This window comes from Micromys minutus (assembly GCF_963924665.1).
Source record: "Micromys minutus genome assembly, chromosome: 6".
In the NCBI taxonomy this organism is placed as follows: domain Eukaryota; kingdom Metazoa; phylum Chordata; class Mammalia; order Rodentia; family Muridae; genus Micromys; species Micromys minutus.
In genome coordinates, this window is record NC_137975.1 from 68,792,208 (window position 1) to 68,813,980 (window position 21,773).

The 21,773-nt window shown below is 37.9% G+C and overlaps 1 protein-coding gene across 9 annotated transcripts in view; it reads right to left on the minus strand.

Moving 5' to 3' along the window:
• Positions 1-21,773, minus strand: part of SUGCT (succinyl-CoA:glutarate-CoA transferase) — a 714,452-nt gene that overhangs the window by 288,441 nt on the left and 404,238 nt on the right. For 6 of the 9 annotated variants that reach the window (XM_080918398.1, XM_080918396.1, XM_080918399.1 and 3 more), the window contains one exon: positions 20,758-20,778. The exons of 2 other annotated variants lie outside the window; for them this stretch is intronic. In XM_080918398.1, the coding sequence (XP_080774524.1) occupies positions 20,758-20,778 (21 nt within the window). Of the gene's footprint in view, positions 1-19,506; positions 19,556-20,757; positions 20,779-21,773 lie in introns of all 9 variants that reach the window. One more of the 9 variants, XM_080918400.1, reaches the window with a different exon arrangement.

Genomic DNA, 21,773 nt, shown 5'->3' on the forward strand with positions numbered 1-21,773 from the left:
GTATTATATCATTGTCCCTACAAATAAGAGATAATGTACATTTCAGGAAAGACACACAGCTCATTAATGGAGAACTTCTCACCACCATATCAGCTTAAGCTTGAAAAAATGCATGTGGAAAAGCCCTCGCAAGCAAGCCCTCCTGGAGTTCTTGTCTAGGTCCGAAGGTATATGCTAGTGTCTGAAGGAATGCTCTCTTTCACACACCCGCTTGCTATTCAAGGAGTTTCCAAATGCAGTTTTGTGATAAGAGGCTGGGACCAAGTATTCTAGGTGGTTGAAGATAAAAGAAAATATTATTTTCCTATAGATAACAAAGATAAAAATAAAACAACAAAAACACACCCACATCACAGCCAAAAAGAAGAGAAGCAATAGCGTAGAGAAATTGCCTTCTTTCTTTACCCTTCCCATAGCCAAGTAACATACAATCCTACATGAAACAGCATCTGCATTACTGCAAATTCTGACCTTTGCCACATCAACGTAAAGGTGGTTTTCCTATAGTCACAATTATAGTTTTGAAAATTAAAATACACTACATCATTTCTGCCTTCTATTTCCTCCCTTCAGTCCCTTTCAATTACACCCTTTCAAATTCATGTCCTCCTTTTCCTTGCTATCACTGTATATGTTCATGAGTGAACAAGCGTAGAACCCACTCAGTCCAATGGATGTTGCTTGTGTGTATGGCTTCAGAGCTGATTGTTGGCATTAGATAACCACATGGGGGCTCATCGCTGGGGAAGACGAATCCTTCTCTTCACAATCCTTAGTTGCCTATAGTTCTTTGCCTAGGAGAATGGCTCCATGAGATCCCCAGGGCACAACAGAATAACTGTTGCTATTGTCATGCTTTAAGCCCTGGCTAGGCAGGTACACTGGTGAAGTGTCATAGGTGTAGCTTCCCTGTCATTGCTAAAGGACACAATCTCACAACAGACTTCCTGGTCTTTTGATCCCAATGTAGTGAATATAGGCATATATCACACTTAAATACACTATAACACCACATTAGCATGGCTTTACTTCCTGTCAAACTTTGTGACTAAAACATTCCATGCATTCCACAGCCCGTTCATTCTCTCCCAAGGAAAAACACTTTCCTGTTTTCTAACTAAACTTTAAAAGTTCATTACATTTTGCATACAAGGAAATTTCTTACCAGAATTAAAAGTTATAAGAGCTAATGATGCAAGCCAGCAGATAAACCTTTGCAGGTTTCCATCTGAGAGTCATAACATAACCTTTTATTCTGTGTGTCACTGGTGCAGAAGGGTTTCTCAAGGCAGAGTTCTCCAAACTGCAAGATGTTAAACAGATGTACTGCCTAGTCTTCCCGTTCTCAGCTACGAGGAGTCTGCTTTCCGTCTCTGTGTTGTAGCCTTCATTTAAAAGACTCTTTTATCAAGATCTTTGGGTTTGGAAATTTGTTTTGTTGTTTTCAAACTGTACATTTATTTAGAATCTGATTTTAAAATATTATTCTTGACCGAAGTAAGAGGTGTCCACTTAGATTTTGCCATTTAAAAGTTTATTTTCAGCAGTACAGTCTCCACTTCCTATGGCAGGTGCTGGGGGCCCAGTCCCAGATGTTCTGACGTGTAAATAGCAAGCGAAGTATTTGAGAAATGGACAGAGATGCAAGAAGAAGGAAGGCATAAATAAAAACAGACTTGTTGGAACTGTGGTCCATCTGTGTCTGTCACTAAAAGCCCTTTCTAAACATCTTGGCTTTGTTTTCCACTGGTGGCTTTTATGTTTAACTCTTTTCTCATGTTACAAAGTCCCTCTCTAAACCATGAACTAGCCATAGTGATCGGTCTAAATATTCACCTAGTTATTCATTTCCAGTGAACCAGAGTCTGTTCTGACTTTGACTGGAATAAGTCCTGCATTCAGATTGAGAATCCTGTCCTGTGGATGTACCATTATCCCTCTTGCTTCAACTGCCGTTTAGTTGGGCGTGTATGTGTGTTGTCAATATGATGAATGGGTTTCTCAGAACATACTAGCCCCTGTTTGCAGTTTCACTTTCTTTGTTCTTACTCATATGTTACTTGAATTTCAAAATGTATGTCTGTAACAGGTATAAAATATTATTTGTGGTTTTTTTTTTTATTTGTCTTAATCCTGGCAAATAGCTTGCATCATTCCAATGAAATATTCATGACAAAAAAAGCCCTTACAATATAGGAATGGCTTTATAATACCTTCAGCTGCCTCCTCAAATATAGTTTGCTTATCAAGATAATCAGTGTGTGGATGAAATTAAAGTCATAACTAGTGTAGGGTTGAGTTTTGACTTAAGTACTTGACCACTAGGTTCTCATGCAAAACCCTGACAGGACTGGACAGCAGCATCCCTTGCTTATGAAAAATACCAGTGTCTCTGGAGGAAGGAAGTCATACATGGCAGAGTCAGATATACCTGACTCTCAGTCATGAATTTAGCACCTGCACAGTCTGTGACTGGAGGATAACTTTCCTTGGAGAAACACGGTTTCCTCATCTCTAAAGTGGATGATTGTTACACTACATTACTAAACTGGTAGTCTACAATGTCTGGACAGCTACTCTGAGCTCAGTGCAAAATGAAGACTCCCTTTCCTTTGCGGGGCTTCCTCTTCTTCACCTGATCTGGGGAGCCTGACCCCAATCTTCCACCTGAAGAATGGCATGTATTCCTTGGCATAATGACAGGTTCAACTTATTGGAACACTTTTCCATGCAAACATGGTATCTCCAGAACTTTAAGCCTCAGCCAATGAAACTTCACCCTAAGGACAAAACCTTTCCACTGTCTAAGGTTCATATATATAGCCTTTGATTCAGTAAATCTAAAGTATCTGTGCATAAATTGTTTGGTTGATTCTAGTCTAAAATTATTTCCTTTTATTTCTTTCTTTTTTTCTTTCTTTTTATTGGATAGTTTATATATTTACATTTCAAATGTTATCCCCTTTCCCAGTTCTCACCTCTCCCATCCCCCCTCCCTGTTTCTATGAGGATGCTTCCCCTCCTACCCACCCACTCCCACCTCAACACCCTGGTATTCCCCTACACTGGGGAAACAAGCCTTCATGGGACCAAGGGCTTCTCCTCCTTTTGATGCTAGACAATGCCATCCTCTGCTACATATGCAGCTGGAGCCATGGGTCCCTCCATGTGTACTCTTTGGTTGGTGGTTTAGTCCCTGGGAGCTCTGGGCAGTCTGGTTGGCTGATATTGTTCTTCTTGTGAGGTTGCAAATCCTTCAGCTCCTTTAGTCTTTTCTCTAGCTCCTCTACTGGGTCCCAGTGTTCAGTCTGATGGTTCTAAAAGGGATGTAACACTGAAATCTTCATAAAACAACCTTGTCCCCTTGATAAACAGACAGGATCCTGCTAACCCACCCACTGCAGACTTTGTTTCATCTTTTCTTGCCAGTGTCCATCAAGGTCTGGACAGCCCAAGAGAAAAAGGCACCTGGAACTGGGCTCTTCTCTATCCTTCCCTGCTTGAAGTGCAGCAGTGCCTACATATTCCAAGCAAAGAGGGGGGAGGGGGCAGAACCACACACGATAGCAAAGAGTTCCATTTTCCACAACACATACTATAAGGACTAGACATGGCTCCTAAGTGACACAATGTAATGCCTGAGAGTCAGGGCTGAGTAACTTTTGGTCATTACTATTTGCCTACTTCCATCTCAGCTCTGTCCCTTTAAAATGAACCCATCTTTGCCCCCTGCCAATGTCTGCCAAGGGTTTGCTGAACTCTAGTCCTTACAAAGCTTTTTATACATGTAACACCAAAGCTACCTCTTTCATGAGACATTTTCTGAACTCTTTCATGTTATATAACTCCCTAACTCCGTTGATATCAGGAGTTTTGCACTTTTTGGTAGAGAAGGCTGAATCAAATCACTGGCTCTCAGTGTGTGTGTGTGTGTGTGTGTGTGTGTGTGTGTGTGTGTGTGTGTGTATGTGTGTAGGGGGCATTTGTTATTTCCACACCACCATTGTATGAACAGGAGCCCATGCAGAGCTCTTTACACTTCTTTTTTTTTTTTCTTTCCTTCCTATTTTAACAGTTTGTCAAGTTTCTGCAGATACGTCTAATTATTACCTTGGATTTTTTTTTCTGCATACTGCCTACCTCTTTATGCTCTTGGAATAATAAATTTCTAGCAACAAGAAATGAATAGCTTTAAACATGGCCCCTAAATACTTTCTGGGAAATATTATTGGGAATTCTTCCAAAGAGTAGAGCTGCAGTTGATAGAAACAAATTCATCTACTGATTCCATAGCTTCCAGAGCAATAAAGCTTCCCATAGAACAAGAGCAACAGAGCAGGCCAGCCCATGGGTCCTCACGGCTCTGCTGCTACTGGGCTACACCTAGCTTTTGAACACTTGACACTTTTCTTGGTGTTGCTTTAGTGATTTCTCGTTCCTGTTTACATTTGTGCCTGCTTGTCAGTGCATTAAGTTTTGTGATTCTATTTTAATTCGTCACTCAGTTCATATCACTTCGAGATTTTTTTAATTAAACACTTAGTTCTCATCTTTACTCTCACCAAGAGTATAGATTCCTTTAACATAGAGCTATATTCTTGGCTTACTTTGTGCTCACCACAGCAACTACTATGCCACGTTTTTAAAGACATGCAAAATGTGGACCCTGTGAAAAATGGAAGTCACAAGGACTACAAATGGCCAGTGATGGAACAGAAGAAAAATAAATGTTTTGAATTCTGAAATAAACTGGATTCACTGTTCCCTTGTTAGTGACTTCTTGCCAGCTGAACCCAAAATGTCAGTAACTACTCATTGGCATTAGAATCAGAAATCCCTTAAACTCTCAGGCATCTGAATGCTTGTTCCCAAGTTGGTGGCACTTTTTGGGTAGGTTTAAGAGGTGTGGTCTTGAGGAGGAAGTGCATCACTGGAGGTAGGCCCTGGGGTTTCAAAGGCCATGTGGATTTCCATTGATCTGTACTTGCTTCCTGTTTACCTTTCACAGTAAGCTCCAAACTTTTCCTGCCACCATGCCGGTTGCCACACTTCCCCAGCTTGCTGATGAACTCTTATCCCTCTGAAACTGTAAACCCAAAATAAACACTTCTTTCTCTAAGTTGCCTTCCTCATGGTGCTGTATTACAAGCACAGAAAAGTAACAAAATATCACTCAGTATAAAAAGAGCAAAACAAGAAAAAAAAAAAAAAAAAAAAAAACACTATCAGTAGCTACACACAGAAGAATGAAACTCAGTCTTCATCTTTTACCCTGCTCAAAATCCAACTGCAAATGGATGAAAGACCCTGAATCTAATTGAAAAAAAAATAGTAAATATATTGGCATAGGCAAGACTTTCTGAACAGGACTCTGATAGCATAGGTACTGGCTAATAATTCTAATAGCTAATACATGGGACGTGATTAAATTAATGTTTCTGTGCAGCAAAATTCATCAGCATTTGAGTGAAGGAGCAGCTTAAAGAAAAGAAAAAATTTTATACTGACTGTATGCCTGACAAAGGGAGAAAGCATCTAGACTACATAAAGAATTCAAAAAATTAATCACTACAAGAACAATCAAATTACACATTGGAGAATAGAACTAAACAGAGTTCCCAAAAGATGAAAAACAGATGGCAAAGAAACACTATGAAAATGTTCAACATCCCTAGTCACAGAGAACCCCCAGTTAAAACTACTCTGAGATTCCATATTTCCACAGTCAGAATGATACTCAAAGCACAAACAATAAAAAATGCTAGCATGGTTTAGGTAGAACGGAACCTTTAATCACTGCTGGTGGGAATGCTAACTGGTGGGACCACTGTGGAGATCAGTGCAACAGTACCACAAACGTTAAAAAATGTTAACTCATCGATCTTCCATATCTTCTACCTACACCACTCTTGGGTATATTTACAAAGGATGCTACATTCTATACTAGAGATACCTGCTCACCCGTGTTCGTCAGTGCTCTATTCAGAATATCCAGGAAATTAAAATATCCTAGATATCTACCAACTGTTATGAAATGTGGTATCGTCTGACAAAGGAATATTATTCAACAATTAACAATAATAAAATTATGAAACTTGCAGATAAATGGATAGAACTGAAGCAAACATTCTGATTGAGGCAACCCAGACCCCAAAAGACAAACATTATGTTTTTTTATATTTCATCTGTGAATGTTAGCTTTCCATCTTCAGACATGGTGTTTACTTTGGAATACCAATAGCATTCAGAAGATTTCTCAGGCGACACAGGGAGAAGAGATAGAATGCATTAGTGTAATGGGTTACAAGGGAAGTGTAATGGTTTAGTGGAAGAGGAAGGAGACATTAGGGTGCAGAGGGTGTGCATGGAGAGATTAATAACACTAAAAACCTTTTGTAGCATACATGGACTAATACTGTAGAACTTTCGTGCATACGCGCACACACATACACCCACTCACACACATGGGTTTAAATGGCATTACACTATAAAATGTCAACACCACCCTTACTAGACGCTAGAGCGGTAGTTCTCAACCTATTCATCATGACCACTTTGTGTGTCAAATGGACCTTTCATTGGGGTCATATATCAGATATTCTGTTTATCAGCTATTTACATAATGATTAGCAACAGCAGCAAAGTGACAGCTATGCAGTAGCAGTGCAAATGATTTTATGGTTGGGGTCACCACAATACAAGGAACTATTTTAAAGGCCTTAGGAAGATTGAAAAACAATGCACTAGAAACCCACAGATAAAATCCCAGTACCAGGAATTAATTATTTGTTTTGAAGTTGCTGGATAATGAGGTCCCGAAGACTCCCAAACATTACAGACTCTTGACTTTGCTGTAGGTTATTCATGATAACTTGACAGTAAAACCCTATTGATGATAACACTACATACTTGAGTAATGAAAAGTCATAAAATCAAGCAGATACTGCCCTGGAAGCTTCATCCTTAATAGCTAACATCCACAGTACTGGCAGGTACTATGCAAACTATTGGTAGAGTAAAAGTAACCACCAGTAATACCCAGCTGTGAGTTCTGTGAGCTACACCTATGAGTAGTCTAGCAAGACATGAGTACATGTAACAAGAATGTTATGGGACCAACAAACCACTTCAGACCTTGAACCTATTGGGTCTAGAACTTATGGCCACACAGGTTATAGGCTCTAGAGTATAACATAATGGAAAGAGCTGGTGCATGGCGGGGTGGGGACATATGATCAAAACACATTATATGAAACTTGGTACTCTTGGAGAAACTAATTTTTGAAAGGGCTTTTGAGGCACCAATGTATTAAATTCTTATGTGGAAATTCTCTCTTGATATATGTCATCTGTGTCCCTTAGGCACACATAGAAGGGCATTGGCTTTGTTACTCACTTTTAGGACCTGCTAGAAATCAAACTAGTTATTTAACCTTGGGAATTCTCAAAGAACTGCTGTTAAACAGAGATAAAAGATGATTAAACATCCACTTTGTCTGATAACAGCAATGTGCCCAAGGAGATGAACAAACATTTGCCCAGTAGCCAAAGCTGGAATTATACTGTGTATAATCAGGCAGAGGAAGGTGGTCTCACAACCAATTGGATCACCCTGAGTACTTGCTCGACAATCTGTCCTCACAGCTGCCAAAGCACACACGATTGGGTAGGATTATGGCTCACTATATGACGGCCATGTTACTATTTCATCGATCCAATTGTTTTAGTGCACAAGATGACATCACAGCTATGTGCAATAAAGGCAATAGTACTCAGTAACTGGCTGTATTATGGCTCACTATATGACGGCCATGTTACTATTTCATCGATCCAATTGTTTTAGTGCACAAGATGACATCACAGCTATGTGCAATAAAGGCAATAGTACTCAGTAACTGGCTGTTATTCTGTCCTGCCTCCCATTCTCTAGCCTGTTCCACATGATATAGACTGCAGTAATATATCAAACACACTATTTGAAAAGAAACTAAATTTATGCCTATATTCATATTTACTAGGTACGGTAAATGATTAGGGTATTTTTCTGCCACAATTAAATTACTTTTGCCTTAGTAGAAAACATTACTCATTTAAATATTTAGTTATAGCTTTGAGTTGTAGTTATTACCATTTCCTCACTGTGTGAGTTTGAGCTAGTCTCCTGAAGAGGCAAACCAAAATAAATAGGGAAAATATTCTGTACTTCAGAGACACTGTAAGAATTTACTGCTATACATGACTTTGCAAAATTGCATGAACTATGTTGATTTTCACTTATTTTCACATTTCAGTAGTGTCTTGGTCATGAACAATACTTAGTTAGTATAGAAAAAAAAAACAACTCTAACATGATTCAAAATACCAAAAGCATTTTGCTTAGTGCACAATAATGCTAGTAAAAGTCTTACCTTTGTGTCTTGTTGTTAAGAAATAGACAGCTTTATTTAGTGTTTTAGATAGACAGTGTTTTCTCACACGAGCCAATAGAATGGGAAGCACCACCAACCTCCCTTCCTAGAAACAGACTAAAACATGTACCACTTCAATGCCCATAGAGTATCTTACTACTTAAACAATTCTTATGTTAATTCCCTCATAATGGTGATGTTTCCTTGCATTGGCTAGCTGCCAGTAATCTCACAGATAAAACCAAGGTGACTTCTGATGTGCTTGGTACACAGTGTGAAGTCCATTTTCCCACTTCATCCCCAGATGTGGTTTTTGTATTCCTACCTATGTTCTCATTGCCCAGAGCTTTCTTATTGTTCATGTATCATCTTGAGTAAGGAGATTAAAAATGGAGGAGGAGCTCAAAATCTAGACATAGATCTTGTTCAGGCTTCATTCAGAAAACATCTTGTCTGTGACAGCAATCTTTGCTTCTTCTTGTCATTCTGTACTGTAAGCACTGATCTTTCGTCTTTTCTTAATTTAGAAATATTTCTTAACAAAAATGCCCCAGACTTACTGTTTTCTTATTCTAATGTTTAGTATCCTAGACAATATATAAAATTAAACACATATACCTGGTCTGCATGCAATACTTGTATAGCAATAATGCCGATTTTGTCTTACATAGATTCAGACTCAGCAGGAACTTACAGGACAGAACATTCTGCCCTAACAGAACTTCCGATAACACAACTATTACTATATCTGGTTAGGAAAAAGAAGGACAAGAGCAGTTATTGAATATTTTGACCACGAAAATATCTAATCATAAGCCTTGGTTTTCTTAAATTTTATTCTTTAGAAATCTCAAAAATAAATACAATGTATTTAGTTAATATTCCAAATTTAAATATAACAATTTAAAATTCTTTATATTGTTTCATAATACCTATCTAAGGATTTGTATTAATTAGTAACAATCCTGATATTTATGTTCTTAAAGAGACTCTCAAATATTTCAAAAACTCCAACTGTTGAAAAATGTTAATATTTAGTGGATATGTTCATTACCATGATTGTACTAATTATTATGTCAAAAATTATCCAAGTCAAATGATGTAAAAATAATGTTATAATTTCTGCCAATTTTAATATTCTCTCAAATCACAGATTCATGGATTGTTCCCCCCAATCCTACATTATCTGGCTCTGGCCAGTAATGATATAAAATTGGCCATCTACTGATGAATTCCAGTGAGGTTATACAGATGCAAAAGGAGGTAGGATAAAGAAATAATGTTTTATAGATAAATATGCATGGCATTTCAACAAAAAAATAGAGTATAAGAATTCAATTGCATATGTTAAGCAAAACAAAATGTTTCAAAATGATCAATTACATGAATACATCCACGATATTTTATTTATTTGCCTCAAATAAAAATTCCTTTCTATATAATATAGTTAAAGAGTCTAAAATCAGCCTCATGCTACTCTGTTTTGACTAAAAGGAAATCTCTTAAAGGGTACTGAGTTCATACTACATAAAATGTTCCTACAGTTTTTAAAACACAAAATGTTTTAAAAATGTTTCATCTAACCATTTAGGTTATTAAACAAACTTAAAATTTGAAATCAATAATGAAAAACATCAGAGTTATACTTTAGAGGCAATAAATATACCAAGAACTAGTATTTTATTCATAATACAAAGTTTCCTTATTTAATTTTAAATGACAATTTTTAAGAAAATTATTTATGATTGTATCAGCTTTATATAGTCTGAACCATTGTTTTAGTTGATGAAACTCAGTAATGTTTCATATACTTTGATGGCTGTAGGGTATCTTTCTACAGATTTTACAGTTACTGTAGCAACTCATATTCTATTAGACATCATCTGGAGACATCTGAGAAGTAGAAGGAAAAACTCAAAGATTTAGTAGTCAGACAATAATTTGAAGTAGAAACATTTAAGCAACAATTAAACTAAAAGGCCACACCGTTCTTTATTTTTTGTATCTATCCTCTGTCTCTGTCTCTTTCTGTTTCTCTGTCTCTATCTGTCTCTCTAATTCTGTTTCTCTGTCTCTCTCTGTCTCTCTGTCTCTGTTTCTCCCTCTGTTTCTCTCTCTCTCTCTCTCTCTCTCTCTCTCTCTCTCTCTCTGTGTGTGTGTGTGTGTGTGTGTCTGTGTGTGTGTGTCTGTGTATGTGTGTGAACATATGTATTCCATGACATGTGCATCATGTCAGAGGTCAATTTTGGGTGCGAGTCTTTATTTTGTTTGAGCAGGATTTCTGACTATTCACTGTTGTATATGCAAGGCTAGCTGGCCCATGAGAACGTGGGGTTTCTTCTCTCTCTTCCTCCCATTTTGCTGTAGCAATTTTGAAATTAGAGTGTGGACTACCACCCCTGGCTATAAATAGGGATCTGAAATCAAGTCCTCACATTTGAATGGCAGGCATTTTCTAATGACCCATTTTTCTAGTCATAAAGACAGCAGTTCTATTAAATTCCACGAGGTAAGATAATAAAATAGTGTCGAGTTAATTTGAATATAATTAAAATATAATATTTACAATTACATATGAAACATTGATTTGTATTTGTAAAACACAATGTGGAAGCTTGTTTTAGTGATACAGTGAAATAAATGTCACATTTTGAAAAGGCTTTGCTAATAATAATGTAACATCTCAGTGCTTATTCAGAATCAATTTTGGAGAATCTAATGTATCAGAATAAAAGATATATACATATGGATAGAGGGGGGTCCAGTTCAGATTTCCATACTCCAAATACTTTATCTTTCCCAACTTATTAGGCTCCTTCAATAATAATAGTAATAAAACCGCTATAGTCCTTTCCATCAAAAAAAAATGTCTTACTTAAGTTTCAGCTAAGCAAATGTTAACATTCTGTCTCTTGTAAAAAGAGTGGACTCAAGATTAAAACTCTTCCTTGAGTGATTGTTTCCTCCTTGTTCTCCCACAGGGAACAGAATGCATGTCATAAAGTTGGTGTTTTCATAAACTCTGACGTTTTCTAAACTAAATTTCCTTAATCACTGTAGTTGTATGTCAATCTAAGACGTGGAAGTATTTGGTCATGTTAGATAGATGTTGTAGAAAATTAAAAACATTAAAAAGTCTTCAAAATTCAATAAACCTTCTGTGAGAATGAGACAGACATTGAATTTTATGTCAGAATGAGTACTCTGCTTCATCTGGGTTGGTTGCCATGGCAAGCTGTTTCAGCGAGGTGTTTATTTGTAAACATGCATAACCTTACCTCCCCATGGAGTTCTTGTAAAGCCAACTCAACCCAACTTTTCCACTTTTATATAATGTTTACTTTTTCTGCCCACATCTGTTCCACTCACACCATGCTCCTGGAAATTCTCTCCTGGTGCCACGTTCTTCCCTTTGCTTTGAACTGTCCCTTTCTCTGTATGGAAGGCAGCATCAATCCCTCACTATTCAGTCATATCTCCTCCTGACCATCTCCAAGTTGAATCAACTTATACAAATCTACATCAGAATATTGCTTGTGAGCACAACTTTTGCCACAATTCTACACCGAGTCACAAAACTATGCTTCCACCGCCCCCACCTCATGTGTCCTTTGCACATGTCTATCCCCGAGGGGGAAAACCTGAGTGATTAATTAACTATATGACATACATATGCACACTCTGTGATGAGGTAGGGATTCAATCTTAGACTAGTTGAATCTGAAATACAAGTCCTTAGAGATAGTGGATCAAATGCTTACCATGATATCAGTCAGTTTGTGTTTTAAATCTCAGAACAATAACTGCTAGTGATCCCGAGATACATTTTATAAAAGAAAATGCAAAACATCATTGGGGAAATCCAACATATGGTCGGCACACACTCATAGCAATATTTTTTCTTGTTTGTATTAAGTTAGCATCAAGAATTTTCAGATTACAGATCCAAGGAAAGAGGCAAACTGACATCCAAAACCTCAGTATGCCACAGACTAGACTGTGGCACACTCCTCTAAACTTTCCTCATGGTTATGGTATCTAACTGCTTAGTAATGGTATTTGAAAGGTTAAATGCATTTCCTACTCTCAGCTACCTTGATTCATTATTAAAATAACTATACTGTCATGGCCAGATAGAATGCTGTGTTTAAAATAACTGTAGAGGCACAGAAGGAAAATCAGTCTTACGTAAGCATTTGCTGTAGCTAAGAATTATAGAATAAAGTTGTTATAAGGTACAACTAAAAGCATCCAAAAGGAATGAAAAATAGAAGTAAAGCCAGAAATGAAAGTCCTTAAGGCTGAATCACAGGCCTTCCATAAGCAAATGTATCACTGAGATTCATGGTTTGGGAAGTACTTGGCACAGGAGGCTACGGACAAATGATTATGTGAGCCACAGGGCAGATTAAAAACAATGAAACTGGATTTGAGGGAACCAGTGGGGGAAAACAATTCTTCAGGCACTGAACTGGGCTGGCCCACACTGGACTCGGGTCCACAGCCCACCCTGGAGTTGATGGTGCAGCTTCTCCGGCCATGTTTGTACCCTCAGAAAACAGCTTAACCTGTACCGGGGCATAGAAAGACGATGTTAACTACACTTCCAGCAGAGGGGGCAGACACTAGATTCTCCAGCTCATTTACCTTTTTGCTCATGGCATGTTCCTTACAAGACTTTTCACTGTTGGGAAAATAAACAAACAAATCCGTTAACCTCAAAGTGTATACAAAACTATTATGAATTGGTACAACTGAGGAACTAAGAGGAAATCAAGATTACCAAAAAGTTAAATACATCATTTCAATATGCATAAGATAGTATCACAAACATACACCTAAATCCAGTTGGAAGGAATTAATTTTCATACAGTTACCTTCAAGGTGAGCCCCTTTAGGGTGTTTCTGTGTGATTAGTACATAATTCTGCTGTAACCTTTTCACTGCTTCAGAAACATAGAACAAAAGGTAGATCATAGTGTTTTTCTCACTAAATGAAGGATTCCAAAATGTGGGTATGGAAAGATGGGTTTATGGTTAAGATCACTTATTCCTCTGGTAGAGAATCAGGGTTCAGGTCCCAGCACCCACGTGGTGGTACATAACCATTTATAATTTCTGTTCCTGGGCTTCTGGTGCTCTCTTTTGTCTTATATGTAGACTGCATACAGGCAAAACAAATCTTTTAGAAAGAGAACCAAGGATTTGCTGGGGCAGTGGAAGGATCTGGGAGGAGAAGGGAGTGGGAAGCCCATGACCAAAATATACTATATAAAAATATTTTCAATTTAAGAAAATAGTAGAGATGTACTGGGGTCTGAAACAGAATTTTACATTTTAATGTTGGGAAGCACTAAAATAAACTATTTTGGGTAATATATAGTTATTTCCTTAAATATCTACCAAAATAACAAATATTTAGTTTTACAAAATAAAAATCTATGTTTGTAATACTTAAGCTTTATCCTTTCCTAAGCAATATTTTAAATAACGATTTATAATGAGTCTGTCTTAATCTTCTTGTCCTGGGGGAAAACAATAAAGCAAACTAGGAAGTTTAGTCAAAATAAAGAAACAAAACCCAATATTGACAAAGGAACAGTATGTGGCCAGAATCTTGTATGCCTTGCCTTCTCCACTGGTCTTTCAAGGTAAAAGCTGATCCCCTCTCCCGCTCACACACACACACTAGGAGATGAGAACACAGAAAGGCTAAGCAGCTTTCTCAAGTCACTCAGTGAGTGAGTAAAGAGTTAGGATGTTAACCCAAGTCATGAGTGCTCCCATCACCGTTATCTGATGTATTGGACTGCCCCACATGGAAAACAAGTGCACAGCAATGAATTTAGGATGAAAACAGAGAGGGGGGAGAGAAAAAACCCTGGGCGTACAAGTCTCTGTCATCTTTTAAGGACAAAGAAAGGGACTGAGATTCCATATTTAGAGTTGGCAGCATCGTGATCCCAGAACCATATGTTTCTAATGACCCAATCACTGGCCCTTTCGAGTCTGATCATTTGACATTTTTAAGCATGAATCATCTAATGAAAAAGTCACAAGGCTTTCTTTTGAACACACTGTTTATTTGTCACCAGAAGATCTCAGATATACTTTAAACAAATTCCCTCTATAAAGGAAAGGCTACATACCCTCATGAATGGCATAACCTAAAAATAGAAGTTATTTAAAACAGCTCTAACACCTTTTCTAAATTTCCTACATTGTGAAATGACAGCAACGTCTCCTTTTCAACACTGCCTTCTAGTCAATGCAAAAAGAAACAAACCGTGCCCACATGCTCATATTTGCTGTTTACTTTTCCATCAGTCATCTGAAATAGGACACAAGGAAGGGACGTGTCTGTCTCTGTTAGAGGGAAAAGTGAGGGGACGGAAATCTAATGCAACAAGAGAGTTGCCAGATTTGGAACTGATTGAAAGAGTTTTGTGTCACCAAACATTTTTCAAAGACCCATCAATCTGCCGCTCTTTTTATAAACCAACCTGTAATGAGTGGTGTTTCCACACATTTTCTTCACACAGTTGCTTCTGAGTTTGGCAGTGTCTTTGATTTGAGAAGGAATTTCAAACTTTAGATGATCACACAGAACCTTTTTGGCATCGCAGAAAAGAATATTTAGATCATAGAGACTTAAAGGAATGTCAGTTAGAGTTCCAAGTGGTTTGAACTTTCATTTCTGAGGTGCCCAAAGCCACACTGCTGTATTTACAAGTGTGTTTATAGGTGATGCCATTCATGTCTGTAATTAATCAAGAAAGAAGAGCAGAGATAAAATGCTCATATGAAAAGTTGCAAATTGGACAATATTCAAATAACGAGACATATCAAACATCATCATAACGTTCTTACATCCCAGGCACCAGGGGAAAACCACCTTGAAAAAACCAGCAAATCCTTGAAATAACACAAAAGTGCCAGCACTAACAGTGGTAAACTTAGCACTCCCTGGGAAAATTCAAAGACAGTACAGTAATGCAACTTGTCACCTGCTGACTGGTTTCTGCTGCTTCAGAAGACAAAGGGCACAGCTGACTGGGGTTCAGAATGTATGGCCAGAGGGAGCAGAGTTCCTAACAACAGAGCAGCAGACTCCATTATAAACAGAATCTCTCTACTCTTCCTAAGCCATCAAACTAGCAACACCACTGTCATCTGGAAACACACAGATACATAGTCTCAGACGGCCTGAGATCAGTCACATCCCACGTCTTTCTAGGGTGAAGCCTGTACTATCTACGAATGTGATGTTTGTGTACACAATGCCGAAAATCTGTAAGATGCCAGGGAAAGTAGCCATCATCTGAAAATCTGATAGGATGGCTCCTACCAGAAAACAGAGCATTCATTGGGACCAGAGCACTTCTTATGGCATGGTGTTTGTATTTACGTATTCCTTATAAATCAGACCCTCAACTGCCATGTCCAAGTGACTTTTTATCTAGGCAGGGCACGAGGGAAATGATTTCCAGAGAACAGTAGCGGGGAACAGTGAGTGTCCTGAAGACACATCTACTGACTACAGTGCAAGCAGAAACCCTGGGGGGCCTGGAAAGGGGAGTGCTGCATACATTGCAAGCACATCAGATTCCAAAGTTCTAGATTTTCACTTCAAAGGTCAAAAGGACAAGATCTATTTCATTTTTGCTATCCTTCGTTTGGGACCCATGTGGGAGTTGGTTGAAGTCCAGATAGGCAGATGTACTGAACAGCCACGGTGACAAGGAAGGTGGAAAGGATTCGTCCAGATGGCCTGCAAGTCTGCCCAGCTCTGACTTCAGCCTTCTCCACCTCTGTTCCCTCATCTAATTAGTGTGTGCCTTTAGGATCGGTGGGCAGAAACTATAGAAGAATTCAAGAAGCAAAAATGTGTGTGAGAGTAAATGGTAGAAAAACAAGGAAATGAGTACTTCTCTTTGATCAATTAGATTTGCAACGCTATCGTTCATCTTTTAACAGCCAGGCTTGAAAACTCAATATTCGTGAATAACTCTTTCTTTGATCTTTTATTCAAGAAGTCACCAAATCCTTGCACCTTTTTGCCAGTACTCTTCTCTAAACTGCTTTTTTTTTCTATCCAAACCTCTTCCCTCTCCTTTCTTCCCCTGCCTTCTTCCTTTCTTCCATCAGCTCATCCTACACTACTACAAGACTCTTCTAAAAATAAATCCTGTTATATAAAATCTTGCAAACAAAGATACACATCAAAATTAGCCACATCCAAAGACTATGCAACTTAATGATCGTATCTAGCTAGAATCCACAAGTCTCTTTGCTACTTTCATGGTGTTCATCAGGACAAGATGGCGAAGCCATGCTCACTACCATGCTTTTGTTCTTCATGCCCTGCATACTCCAAGACTGGTGGCCTCTACTTCCTGGACATAAGTGAAATATCTTTCCTACTTGATTCCAATTTCATCATCCCTACATGTGAATCCTAAACGGTAGTCAGTATTGCATTCACGGTCTCCAAAATCGGTCATGAAGATTCCAGAAACTTTTCTTTACCCTTCACCATCCCTGAGGATAAATAGTATTGGTTAAAAAAAAAAGAAAGAAAACTAAAGTAAAAATAGTTGTTAAAGCAAATGACAAATTAAAGCTTCCTTGCTCTTTAAGACTGTGTTTCAATGAGAGCTTCTGACTCCACTATTCTATATGCTAAACTCCAACTGTTGGAGAAAGTAATGAATGTTTAAATTATTAACTCGGGTCCTTGATAAATCCATATAATAGCATATACATTAAACTGAAGTCAGCTACTGCCAAATGTAAACATATTTATAACGAAAAAAAAAAAAAAAAAGCTCTGGTTCTAGCTTCGCATTTGGGGTAGAGCAAGGCCCACAATGACACCTAGAATTTCCATCTTTTCACCAAACTCAGTGCTGAAAGCTGAGGTCTACTTGTGTCTAGGAAACAAGTCTCTAATGAATTCAGCTGACTTTTTCACATATCACCATGAATCCCATTCTATAGATCCTCTGACAAGTCTATAAATTAACTTAATAAAGGAGGCAGAAGACATCTATAATCAGTTTTTATTAAGCTTAAGAAAAAGTTAAAGAAGAGAGCAGTGACAGGAAAAGCATGGTAGAAATGTGTGTGCTGCTAAAAGTGATGTACGGATTCACTGAACCCCAGCATTCCAGTGCCGGAGATCAGTGCACACGTCAGCAACCCAACCTGGTGAAAGAAGGTTGTGGGTCTGAGGACAGCGCACACTACAAACTGACACTGTCTGAGAAAGAAAAGGGGGACATGAAAATCCAGCCTCAAGGATATTTTCACACAAAATAGAAAACTAAATTTCTTTTTTTTTTGTTCTGTTTTGGAGGATTTTTTTGTTTTATTGTATATGTAAATAGATTATGTATATAGGAAGTTCTCTAGCTCAATCATTTTCAGGGATGAGGTAAATTCCAAAGCATCATAAATTATAACCATCTATTCTCATTGGTAACTCTGGCATTACTTTCTAGATCAACTGAGTCCCTGAAATGGAATTCTTTATGGGGTTGGGGTTCATTATATATTTCTAAATTATCTAAATTTTTTTCTCAATTATTGTAACTGCATTAGAGTTTCACACTTAATCTAACTAAATAGTATCTATCTAAATAAATCCAACTACTAGAAAAATTTATATTGATTTTTAAACAATAATAGTTTGTCATTTACCATTATAAGCTAATAAAATTCAAAATAGCTCACCTTTTCCATTACACATTTGTCAATTACAATTTCCATTATAACTTCTCTTTATGGAAATATATTTCAGATTTTATCCAGACATGTGCTACCTACATTTTCTCAGCTTTTTGTTATTAAGCAAAGAACATGCTGTAAGCACTATGCTAGCAGCACCATGTGCTCACTCACATGCAATGTGGGTCCACTGTAACTCTGCTTACCTACTAACATTATTTACTTTATAACTGTTTCAGAGATAAAAAAAATATTATCAAGAATTCCTGTATTTGCCTCATCCTGCCTTTCCTACTGTTAGCATCTCACACACCTGGATAGAGTTGCCAGAGCTATGAAACAAATACTAACAGAAAAGAGGCATTATTCAGATCTCAACATCTTTCCCACTGTGTCCTTCTCCTTACACCATGGATGATAAGGAGAGACTGAGAAATTCTACATTGGAGGAGACTCCCATATGAGTTGTGTCTATCCAGAAAGTCTCAAGAACACATGCTTAATAACAGTGGCCATTATTAAAGACAACGGATAACAAATGTTGGCAGTGGTGTGGTAAAAGGAAATCCTTTGGGGGACAGTGGAAATGGGAGCCGATGCGTACATTATGGAATTCAATACTGAGGTCCTCCAGAACACTAACAATACCAGTGCCATATGACCCAGCCTACCACCTCGTGGAATACATATTTCTTAAGGAGAAGAAGGAGGAGTGAGGTAAATAATAATGTAAGGGCTGTTGAGACTATAGAGGAACCTTCACACATCACTGGAGAGAACATGAAAAGGTGTGGCTACTTTAGAGAACTTAGATAGCCAAAACATTAACCACAGAGTTGGACAAGCCAGCAGTTCCTCACCTAAGAAATATATAAACATGTCTATACAAGAGCCTGCACATGACCCACCATGGGCTCTACCCCAAATATGGATACAACCCTTTGGCTGAAAAATGAATAGTCAAATGGTATCTGTCCATACAAGGAAATGAAGCCATATACAGACCAAGTATTGTGTGTGAATAACAAACTAATCTTAAAAAGACTACTTTGAGTGGATGAAAATAATAAAAATGGACACACATTTGAAAGTGATTTCATTCACAGGAAATGAACAAAATGGAAATGGTTAGACATGGAGAAGAGACTAATGGTTCCTCAGGAGGAGTGTTTTCTAGTGGTGCTGAAGCTGATATGACATATGATATGTCCTGCAACCAGAGTGGTGATGGTTGGGCAAGTCTGATGATCTGTATTACATGGTTTAAAAACCAGATTAAACATTTTTTAAATGTCTAAACAAAGCTGTTCTAAAAGACTCCATTTGTGTAACACTCTTTAGAAAACTACACAGAATGAAGACAACTCACAGTGGGCAAGTCCTAGGAGGAGGCTGTGTGACAGTGGCCAGAGTAGAGCCTAGGGGAAATATTTATGGTTATAAAAAATATCTGCATCTTGACTGTGCTTGTGGTTACACAAATTTACACATGTAACAAGACGATACAAACCCTAAGCCAAAGTATCAACAAGAGATATTCTTGCCATGCCAATGACAGATTCCTGGTTTTACTATCATCCTATAATTAAGATACCTCATCAACCAAGAGACAGTCCATTGGACTACTCTATACGGACTTGGAGACGTCCTACAAACCTAATTGCTTAAGAGTTTAAAATAAAAACAAAGCCATGGTCTTTTTTATGTCCCATTCTTGCCAACAATGGCCTGATATTAATTTGGCTCTTCATAGGCTTTGAAACACACACAGCTTTCATGGCAAGAAGCAACTTGGCATTCCTATTTATTACTTAATTTCATACTAGTTCTGTAAATAATACTGAGTGTGGTGGTTCTTTCTCCCCAGAATGTTTCATATTGTTTTGATCCTCGGTATTCATGAAATACTTGATAACAACTGACCGTGAACCTTCAGTCCCAGAAAGTAAGTTGAACTGCCAGTGGTTTACACTGTATTATGAGGTTTATGTATGCCCATCAGAGAACAGCACCTTTAATGTAAGGAATCATCCTTCCTACGCAGGAGTTTCTGAAAAGGTAGTCTTTATTTAGTTGCCAGTCTAATCAAATTTTTAACAACGTGTTGTTATAGTCTTAAAGCTCACTCACTTACACCTGTCTCTAAACAAGGCCTCTAGTGATCTCTCATAACAATGTCTAACATTAGAAAGTCAGGATGTCATTGTGTGCGTTGAAACACTCAAAACATGTATTCGATTTTAACTGAATGAAGACAATAGCATTAGAGTATGGCTTGCTCATAAGTCAGTGGTTCACAACCTGTGGGTCAGGACCCATTTGGGGGTCAAAGGACCATTTCATAGAGGTCATACATCGGCTACTCTGCATATCAGATATTTATATTACAATTCATAACCATAGCAAAATTAGTTATGGTCTAGCAAAGAAAATAATTTTACAGGGGGTTACCACAACAGGTAGAACTGTATTAAAGGGTCATGGCATTAGGAAGGTTGGGGGTCACTAAGAGAAACAGGTTTTTCATTCTTGCCCTACTGAGTGCCCAACTTGAAGCATGCAAGGTCCAACACTGGAATAACACACACATGCACACACACGCATGCACGCACACACTTACGTCTTTTCTCCCCAAACAGAACTGTGAAAATGAGATAACATGGAAAGTTTCCTGGTTAGTGAAAGCTTGATTTCTTTGTGTCCTGAAACCAAAGAATGTGGCATCTCCCAGGATATAGTTTTACTGTTAGTGATGAATGCTAATGAAGAGAAACAGCAGCAGCTCATATTGTTTTCGTAGCTCTAGGGCTTCCCTGACCAGTAATTTGTGGATAAGTAATTCAAGCTTGGTCTTGAGCTTCTGATTTAGTAACCCATGTGAGGTTCTAACTAGTGGGTCTTCATAAGGCTTCTCCATGTATCTTTGGTTTGGAATAATGCCTCTCCTCTTTCCCCCTGTTCTCCTCTTCTTGTCCCCATTTAAACCTTATGCCCTTACCATTTCCCCACATTTTTGTCATATCATGTGTTCTTGTCTTATATACTTTACTTGAATTTCAAGATTATAAGTTCGAGGTAACTTCTTCATCCACACCTCATTTTATATGACCTTTCCTCTGCCCCTTGATATCTTGATCCTCATCACTCTACCACCAGCTTGAAGTTCTCTGCCTCACCCTCAGAATTCACCCTCACCGATTTCATTTTGTCTATATTCTACTCCCTTTCTAAAGTGTGTCTCCCACTGTGGTCCATTTCTGATTTTACCCCTCCTACATGTATTCCAGGTCAAACACATAGAACAAAATTTAAGCCTAGGACTGGCATATGAGAAAGAACCTGTGGCATTTGTCTTTCTGTGCCTGTATTTCCTCTTGTAGCTTAATTTTTCCAGTTCCATCCATTAAACTACAATTGTCATGATACCAGGTATTTTTCTTCACAGCCAGGTAATCAATACCCATCCTCTTGTGATGGACATCTACCACTGTTGGATTCATTGCTTAGCTACTATAAACAGAACATCAGTCAACAAAATATACAAGTATACCTGTATAAGAAATAAAGTCTTTGGCTATAAAGCAGATTTAGCTACAAAATTTTGAGAAATGTTCCGAGTAATTTACAAAGTGGGTA